This window comes from Centruroides sculpturatus, unplaced genomic scaffold (assembly GCF_000671375.1).
Source record: "Centruroides sculpturatus isolate CEXI.00-Female unplaced genomic scaffold, Cexi_2.0 scaffold316, whole genome shotgun sequence".
Taxonomy (NCBI): domain Eukaryota; kingdom Metazoa; phylum Arthropoda; class Arachnida; order Scorpiones; family Buthidae; genus Centruroides; species Centruroides sculpturatus.
This window is the reverse complement of record NW_019384641.1, coordinates 286917-296707: the sequence shown is the minus strand read 5'-3', so window position 1 is coordinate 296707 and position 9791 is coordinate 286917. Positions and strand designations below refer to the sequence as shown.

Below are 9791 nucleotides of genomic sequence, written 5' to 3'. Positions count from 1 at the left end.
CTTAATGCTAGCATTCAGTTATTACTTGAAGATGATAAAGCATCGAGGAAACCATTAACTTCCAATCCTGAGATAACTCGAGAGTTTAATTATAACTTTTCCAAAAATGAATGGTCCAGTACATATACATTGTCATCAATGACCTATGCCGATTTTTCGAATTATTTTTGCCGCGAAATTGTTCATGACAATTTTTTAATTCGATAATTAAGTCCGCTATTGTTTTTTTATGGCAGTTTTTTTTATTAAATTAATTATATCGCGGCTTGTAAAAAAATAAATATAGCTGCAGGCAGTGTTTTTCTGTTAAAAAATATTTTTCCGTTAATTTTAGCTTTATATATAGTGTTTCTTTTAAAGGAGATACAGTAGAGAGTCGATCATCCGAAACTCAATTATCCGAAACGTTAATCATCTGAAAGAATTCCAGTCGGCAAATTTAAATTTTCGCCAGTGCTGTGGCGCTGCAATTTTTTTTATTTTGTTTGTACAAAATAAAAAAAAATAATTTTTAACGATACAATAGTCTTCGATAGGCTTAACATCGACGAAAATTCAACGCGACGGAGGCTTAACACGCAACGGAGAAAAACGTTAAAATGGAATAAATTAATATATTTTTTCGTACATAATCGGTAATTCGAAACATCGATCTTCCGAACAACCCTGTCCCCAATCGATTCGGATAATCGACTCTCTACTGTATGCCTAAAAAGAATAATTACTCATATAGATGTTAAAAATTGTCTACAACAATCTCGTAATTTTGACACTATTAAAAAAGACGGCACTATATAGTCTGAAAGCATTAGCGCAGCTGTGTAAAAGTCTATATAACAAATATATGTTCAAAAATAAAAAGTAAGAATCGAGAAGTAGAAATAAAAAATATTAAAACGGGTTACGAGAGAGAAGTTCGTCTGTACTCAGACGTTGTAAAACTGAGAAAGCTTGAGCATAGCTTGAACATTCTTTTTATCTATTGAAAAGAATAAAAAGGTCGATATTCAATGTCAGAAGACTTACAGTCGAATATTAATGTATCCCATTTGGGGGTAGGCATCAAGACTACCAGGGACATGAGAAACGGACTTGCCATTCGCTGTAACTCTCAGGTAGAAGCTAAGAAATTACAGCAAAAGTTATGTAGGAAAGTTATATATACTGTAAATCAACAAAGGATCAATCGATAAACAATAATTATTTTAGAGTAGGTAGAGCAATGTGTTTGTTATTTTTTATTTTATTGGGTATTATTAATTACTTTATGTTATATTTCTATCTATTTATAATTCATTCACATTTCGTATTAGTGCAGGTTAAGAACTATTCTTTTTAACCAATGTAAAATTAAGAGTATTTAAGTTACAATATATGACTCATTAAAGTGAATATAAACACCATCGAATGATAATAAATTATTATTATTTGTAGAAAGTGCCCATAATGGAAGAAGAATCTGTTCATCAAACGAAAATATATCAAATAGATCAACATGGCGCAGCCTTAGTAACACAATTGCCAGAAATATTGCATCATATTTTTGAATATTTGGAAGACGAAGAGTTAGATCAATGCAGAAAAGTCTGCAGGCGATGGAGAGATGTTGTCGACAGAATTTTGTATAAGAAAGTGACGACGATCAAAAGAGTAAGTATTTTTCCACATATTTCTACATCAAATTACTGAGTGAGGCAATTTTTCTCCCGTTTAACTCGCTCATCCGAATCTCACAACATACCATTCGTGTACAGCAACTATAAGTTACAAATATTAAAACAAATGTTGGATAATTGACTGAATTAAAGTAGAACAAACTTTTAAACTAGAATATTGTGAATGAAACACTTTTATTCGTTNATTGGCACTACACTTTTAGTTACTTACTAGAAAATAAATTAAATTATTCAAATTTATGATATTCCTGTATGATATTTTTTATTCATATAAAATTCTATTTTACTGTCTCATCCCGAAATTCCCCGGGATCCCGGGAAAAGAAATTATTTTTCCCGTAATCTCGCTGGAGGCAAATGAGAAACCCTAGTACTTACTATATTCAAGATGCTTATCAAAACGTTTAATTGTAATATGTAGATAATTTATTTTAGTTTTCAATTTCATTAGTGAATTTAATATATGAATTATTGTAATCTTATTTGCTTGTCCAAGTATTTAATCTGGTAAATATATAATAGTAAGATATNTAATACTCTCGGTTCTTGTTCAGTTTTTCTTCCTTTTTTTAGTACATTCGACCCCCCTCCATAACACGGTAAATACGTTCCTGTTTTTATGAATCCAGCTTCTAGGAGTCCAGCCAATCACAGCCCGGCACGTATGGAGTTTACGGACTACGGCTTTTTGGAAGGTTTCTTCCATAAAATTAATCGATTCTAGACTAATTCCTCTCAACATTTCCAAAATACGTATATTTTTTGGGAATAATCCGTATAAACTATGCTATAAACAAAATATTGTAGGATTACTTACCGAGTGTGCACCGTTCGACTAAAACGTTGCTTAAGCTTGTTTTCGTCGTGGAGATTGTCATCGAATGGTGCTCGCGTGCTTCCTGATAAATTACTTTTTTTGCAAAAAATTCGCTGAACTTCAGAGACATCACTAATATAAATATAATTTTTATGGACGTTAATAATAAATGGTTTTCGGTAGGTCCGCTGCTCGTTTAAACTCAACGGTTTGTGCAATCCTGTCGCGACACGAGTCGGCGATGACGTTTTACCGAATTATAGGAGTTCTTTAGCATGTTTGTACGAATACTCTCGCAATTTTTTCGCCATGATATAGAAATCCGAACTATAGGAAGCAGTGTTGTAGGGGGTCGACTGTACTTTGAAGGAGGCACTTTATTAAAAAGTTCAATTTACAAGTTCGGTCGTTGGCTATAGAAAGATGGCATGGAATACGTCTTTCCTCTGGTAGAAGTTGTGGCGTACTGCTGCTATGGGTGCGGTCCTTGGAGACTCGAATACGTCTTTCTACATCGAGAAGTTCTGGCGTACCCTTCGAACAATACCGAAGAATCCCCTTTTTCGAGGTTTTCCTCCAATGATAACATCGTATTTTTCCCACGTAAATAGGATGAGTAGGGATTTACAGAGGGGTGACTATTCGTTGTGTGACTCAAATCTTGGAAGATAAGGGAAAAACGACAGAAAAAAAACTCTTCCGTTCAAAAGAAAGTGAATTTTACCACTTTCCTTTGTTTCTGAAATGAAACTATTTCTATCAAAATCAGAAATCTTATTTCTAAAAGTTATTGATCTTATTTAAACTTTCAATTAATAAAGGGGTATCCAAGATTTCACATTTTTGTTATTTTTTAAACAGGAAATTCCTATTAGCTTAATAAGCTGCATATCGTTCGAACCGGAGATACTTCGTCCGTACACTGGATTCGACGATTGTTTTCAATACAATTGGTTTTTCTTGGCGGATGAACCCGTATGTCCGTCCGAATGTATGAACGAGCACGATGATAACGAAAACATTTCTACGCTGCTCACGGAATGCATCGATTCAGAATCTGACTGTAAGTACTTATGAAATTCTTATTATATTTAGAGGTGATTTAATAAATTTTACCACGTGTTTAATTACAGATACAGATGACGAAGACCCAGGTGTTACGCACAGTTTTCCCCTATTTACCAAACTGCCTTTGACAGAAGGAAGTACAGAAATGCGGTTGATAATAGTACCAAATATTCCGGGCTTCACTATACTAAATTATCCACTTGAACTAAAGGGACACTCTCTGAATTTTTGTAACCCTTTAGACAAAAAGAATATATTACAGTATCTGTGCGACAAAATAAATATAGGGATCGAAGAAACAAAATGTATCATCGCATGTACAGATATAGTTTCATATTCTTCTGAGATGGAAACTAATTCAGTCAGTGCTAAGAAAATATGTCCATACTTTGAAAGATTGACTATTTTTTATGGAGAAAAAATAAATGCAATTTCCGTTTATTTTAAATTCGGAAAATCTGAGTATAAGACTTTCAAAGAAAAACTCGAAAATGTGAAATCTGCAAAACCCAAGATGAAACAGAGAAAATGTTTTGCGTATATTTTCAATGACATGTGCGAAAAGTGTTTCGATACATTAATTCGAGCTTTTAGAGATGTTTTTCCTCTTGTAAACTATTTCCCTTCGAGCACTTTTCCTCATTTTTTATCCATCAATCCACCTGAAAATTACAATTTTCTTGGCAACGGCGAAGAATATCTTAATTCCTTGTCTATGGCTTTATTAGTTTTCATCTGGTGGGAATAAATTCGATGTACGAAAACTAACAAATGATTATTTTTCATTTGGATGTAATATGCTAGTTTCGTTCGGATGTTTTTCATACTCTGTATTTTGTACACTCTGTATTTTGTTGTATACTCCGTATTTTGTACATTTCTATCTAACAAGATTTGTGATTTAACGAAAAGCGTGAAGTATTGATATATTAGTCTGATGAAAAGATAAATTTCAAAAAATAACATATTTCACTTATTAAAATTTATATATTTGCGTGACTTGTAAAAAAAAAGTCAAGGAAGCGTGCTTATAGTTGTTATAGTTACGCTTTTTCTAATACCGAATGCAATAATTGATTAATTCTGTGTTATACTTTTTATGTTTGTAATATTACAATTATTTTAATATTTTAAAAAGAAAGTTTTAATTACAAAAATTAAATTAAAGGTTGTATATTATAAAACGGTGTAACAAAATATTACTGTTTAAAATAGGTTCTTTTTGTTTAGTATTGTAAATAAAAATGAATGAAATGTCTTCTTTTTATTAATTTATTTTAGTAAATTATCTGAGAGTGGAATTGATAAATTCAATAAACAATCTTTTTATACGAAGCATTTTTGGCTATAAGTCAAACACAATCACAAATACAGTATAATAATCAAATAAATTCGAATATATATTATTATAAAATCAGTTATATTCGTATGGGGTTTTGTGATATCTGTAGAATAAATAGAAATAATATATATAAATAATAGTGTAGTATAATGTTGCCATGGCAACCAACACTATCGAAGCTTCAAACATGGGCGTCGTAGAGGAAGTTGGAGCAGAACGAAGTTGCGCCTATCGTTAGTTCCGGGGGTAAAAGGGTTGATCTTGATCCTCCTGTTCCGATGTAAACATCTTCAACTACGACAAGATTAAATCTTATCCTCAGGATTTCGATAATCGAGAAGAGAGAATGCTGAACAGAGAAACTGTCCCGATATTTCAAACACCATTAAAAATTATTACCAGAATACGAAAACTTACTAAAAATCACGAATATTAAGAACCGTGATGTTAACTGATATTGGAGTTTTCAATTTTCAATATTATGAGGCGGTATATTAATATTTATAACTTAGAACGTGATTATAAAGGCGGCGATAGGGGCGAAGTGGATGATGAAGCTGCATCATCCACTACACTATTATTTATATATATTATTTTTATTAATTTATTTTTATTAATTTATTTTAGTAAATTATCTGAGAGTGCAATTGATAAATTCAATAAATAATTTTTTTATACGAAGCATTTTTGGCTATAAGTCAAACACAATGACAAATACAGTGTAATAATCAAATAAATTTAAATATATATAATTATAAAATCAGTTATATTCGTGTGGGGTTTTGTGATATCTGTATTTTAAATATGAATAATATATATAAATAATAGTGTAGTATCGATTATTAAACTATACAAAGTTTCGAAAAATTACATTAAAACTGCTTTTACGTAAAAATAAACTCTATAAACTTAACATTACTTCGAAATATTATATAGTTATGTAAAGACACGTTAAAAATCTTTATTAAACTGTAGGTTAATTATTATTTGGCAGTTATAATTCTTCATAAATGTAAATAATATAATAAACCGGCAAAAGTACCGTTTAATATTTTAAACATATTTGTTCTTGAATCAATTCGCAAGAACTTTGTCAATAATATCGGTAATAATAATCACACTGGATTGAAATCGACTATTATTGTTTAAAATAATATATACATAGGTGTATAAGCTTAAATCTGCTGTTTTTTAGTCAGAAAAACACACGTTTTTTTCTTAGAAAGCAAAAACAAATTTATTCAAAGTACTTTCCCTCACTAGTGACACATTTGTTCTATCTCTCAGGCAATGTGTGGATACCATGCCAAAAAGTTTCTTCTCTTTCGAGGCAAACCACTCATCAAGCCATTTTCAGACGTCTTTGTAAGAATGGAAGTGCCGCTCAGCAAGCGCGTGGCCCATCGATGAAATGAGGTGATAGTCGGAAGGAGCCAGGTCTGGTGAATAAGCGGGATGGAGTAGCACCTCCCAGTTGAGTGTCTCCAACTAGTTTCGGACCAATGTTGACACATGCGATGGTGCATTGTCGGTGAGGAAAATCAACTTGTCGTGTCTTTGCTGATAATCCGGCCTTTTTTCACGCAGAGCACAATGCAATTTGATCAGTTGTTGGTGGTAGCGGTGAGCATTGACAGCTTCACCAGGTTTCAACAGCTCATAGTAGACAATACCCTGCTGATCCCACCAAACGCACAGCATTGTCTTCTGTCCAAAGCGATTTGGTCTTGGGAAAGATGTTGATGGTTTGCATGGATCAACCCACGATTTCTTGCGTTTAGGATTCTAAAAATATATCCATTTCTCATTGCCAGTTACAATTCGATACAGAAAGGACTTTCTTTTTTGTCTGGCGAGCAAGATTTCGCATGTGTTTTGACGTTGCTCCGTCTGCCTATCGTTCAATTCATGCGGCACCCATTTTCTGATCTTCTGAATCTTTCCCATGGCACGTAGACGCATGGAAATGGCTTGTTGAGTAACAACCAATTGCTCGGCAAGCATTTTTTGCGATTGGGTATCGTCCTCATCCAAAAGAGCCTGCAGTTGATGGTCCTCAACCTTCCTGGGCCAATTTTCACGCTTCTTGTTGCTCAGGTAAAAATTTCCATCTTTGAACTGACGAAACCAATCTCTGCACGTGGTTTCCGATAAAGCTCTGTCTCCATAAGCCTCTACAAGCATTCGATGTGCTTCGGCAACCGATTTCTTCAAATTAAAGCAGAAAAGCAAAGCTTGCCGCATATGCTCTTTTCCTGGCACAAAAGTAGACATGATTACAAAAAGAAAAATATATGTTGTTGTATGAAATATTTGATGATGTGCATTGATTAATGTTGACAGATATCAAAATCATCAAAAAACAATATGGCGTCGTCATGGTAACTTAATACGCTCGCTTATGCCATCTATTAGCAAACAGCGGATTTAAGCTTATACACCTGGTATGCTGCTTTATTTTCTAAAAGCAATCGTTTTTCCATTGAAAATATACGAAGCCACGCTCGACCGTCCGAATTGATTACTTTTCTCGGAGTAAATCCGAAACTAAGCGCGAACCCTATTAACAATAGACGAACGAGCCTATAGTATAAGATAAACCANGTTATATTCGTATGGGGTTTTGTGATATCTGTAGAATAAATAGAAATAATATATATAAATAATAGTGTAGTATAATGTTGCCATGGCAACCAACACTATCGAAGCTTCAAACATGGGCGTCGTAGAGGCGTTGCCATAGCAACCAACACTATCGAAGCTTCAAACATGGGCGTCGTAGAGGCGTTGTCATGGCAACCAACACTATCGAAGCTTCAAACATGTGCGTCGTAGAGGAAGTTGGAGCAGAACGAAGTTGCGCCTATCGTTAGTTCCGGAGGTAAAAGGGTTGATCTTGATCCTCCTGTTCCGATGTAAACATCTTCAACTACGAAAGGATTAAATCTTATTCTCAGGATTTCGATAATCGAGAAGAGAGAATGCTGAACAGAGAAACTGTCCCGATAATTCGGACACCATTAAAAATTATTACCAGAGTACGAAAACTTACTAAAAATCACGAATATTAAGAACCGTGATGTTAATTGATATTGGAGTTTCCAATTTTCAATATTATGAGGCGGTATATTAATATTTATAACTTACAACGTGATTATAAAGGCGGCGATAGGGGCGAAGTGGATGATGAAGCTGCATCTCCCGCATCCTAATTTTGGCAATGGAGAGTCCAGGCGGATCGTATTCTAGTTGGAAACACGACGTGCGGGTCCATCTCTGAACCGAATGCACGAGCATCGCCCACTCACTCGATCGCCGATCGCATTGTTTATATAGGAGCTCTTGTAAAATTTACTATCGACGCACTTCTCAATGTTTAAAATATTGGTGAGATGTAATAGCGCATAGCACCCGAAGGAACAGTTGGTTCTCCATGTATTTTGTAACAGCAAAAGTGGTAAATTTCGCGCTCTAAACGATGTTTCAAATTAAGTGACGATTGAAAGCCCAATATTTTGAAAATCGTGCAGTGCAAGAACAACAGATTGCAACCAAATGGTACTACTACATAAATAACCAACAACATTGGTTAAATTAATTTGAAGCAATTCGCCCGTGGAAGGAACCAAAAATCGTGTCAATTTCTGAACTCCCCTACCAAAAAATATAAAGAGGAGCACAATACGAGGCGTGAAAATTCCAACTTTTGCAATTATCTAATTAGAAAAATGTTGTGGTATTTCGGAGCAACGAGGGAAAAGTGTCGGAAGATGTGAAAAATTGCACGTTTGCAAGTTACGGACGGGTTATCCCCCCGTAGTCATCGGTGGTATTGCACGCTTAATGTTTGAGTTATGGAAAATGTCGAATTATCGAATTGGATTCAAATTGAATCTGACAGGCGGTAGAACTAGTTGCTTTTACAACAAATCCTTTACTAGAACTACCTTTCGTCGAGACTCGAAAAATAAGAATTGCCACGAGAGAGTTCTTTCATCGTCTGTACGTCAGACGGCGCCAAGGTTCTCTCGATTCCGGTCCACCATTTTTCACTCGAAACGTCTCGTGTCTATCCGGGTGTCCCGGATGGAAAATGTTCGTCAGTGACGTCACCGACCGAATCGACCAATGTTAGAAAGTGAAACAAACAAACAACGGGATTAATAAAATCAATTATTTACATTTTAAAAGTAAAACGAATAGGTGGAAAAATAGGGAGGAAAAAAAAAAAGAAAGAAAGAAAAAAAAAAGTTTAATTTAAAATAGGACGCTTTAATTAAATTATTTTAAAATTACTAAAAAGGGGGCCTTAAAAATTAATTTGGAAACGACTCGGGAATCTTTTTTCCAAATAAGTCGTATGATGATGATGATGAGAATCGTTATGAAGATCGATTAACAAAATGATTTTTAAATTTTGATACCATGACGATGATGATGAAGATAAGAATCATCAATGAAATTGATCGATCGTCAAAACGATTTACAAAGATTTGGATTGATATTACGATGATGAGGAGGAGGATAAGAATCGCGTGAAAAATGATCAAAGATGATCTTTGAGATTTAAAAACGACGATGATAATGATTATAAGGAGGATAAGAAATGTCACTAAAATTGAACCCCGAAACGATTTTTGAGGTACGATAACATAATGATGATGACGATAAGAATCAGCATAAGAATTGATCATCATAAAGATTTGAAAACGTGAAGACGACGTCGACGGCTACTACGATTATGATGATAAGAGTTATCGTTAAAATCGATCATCGAGACGATTTTTGATACATTTAATTAAGATGACGAGAGGAAGGAGGAAGAAGAGGAGAAGAAAGATGAGGAACTTCATTAAAATTTGAACATCGAGACGATTTATGAGGCATG

General features: G+C 34.1%; 2 protein-coding genes across 2 annotated transcripts in view; both read left to right on the top strand.

Moving 5' to 3' along the window:
- The first annotated feature begins 1438 nt into the window (after nucleotides 1–1438).
- LOC111626035 lies at nucleotides 1439–4644 on the top strand. The gene is made up of 3 exons (XM_023369311.1): nucleotides 1439–1650; nucleotides 3355–3556; nucleotides 3627–4644. The coding sequence occupies exons 1-3, from the start codon at nucleotides 1447–1449 to the stop codon at nucleotides 4307–4309; spliced, it is 1089 nt and encodes a 362-aa protein (XP_023225079.1). The 5' UTR covers nucleotides 1439–1446; the 3' UTR covers nucleotides 4310–4644.
- A 3051-nt stretch (nucleotides 4645–7695) lies between these two features.
- LOC111626022 overlaps nucleotides 7696–9791 on the top strand; it is a 13984-nt gene continuing 11888 nt past the window's right edge. The window contains exon 1 of the mRNA XM_023369298.1: nucleotides 7696–7771. Coding sequence (XP_023225066.1) covers nucleotides 7696–7771 — 76 coding nt within the window. The remainder of the gene's footprint in view (nucleotides 7772–9791) is intronic.

Excerpts from the sequence above, each read along its gene's own strand:
- LOC111626035 (XM_023369311.1), top strand. The coding sequence starts at position 1,447 with ATGGAAGAAGAATCTGTTCATCAAACGAAAATATATCAAATAGATCAA. Across the intron at positions 1,651-3,354 it reads AAGTGACGACGATCAAAAGA|GAAATTCCTATTAGCTTAAT; the intron begins GTAAGTATTTTT and ends TTTTTTAAACAG. Across the intron at positions 3,557-3,626 it reads CATCGATTCAGAATCTGACT|ATACAGATGACGAAGACCCA; the intron begins GTAAGTACTTAT and ends GTTTAATTACAG.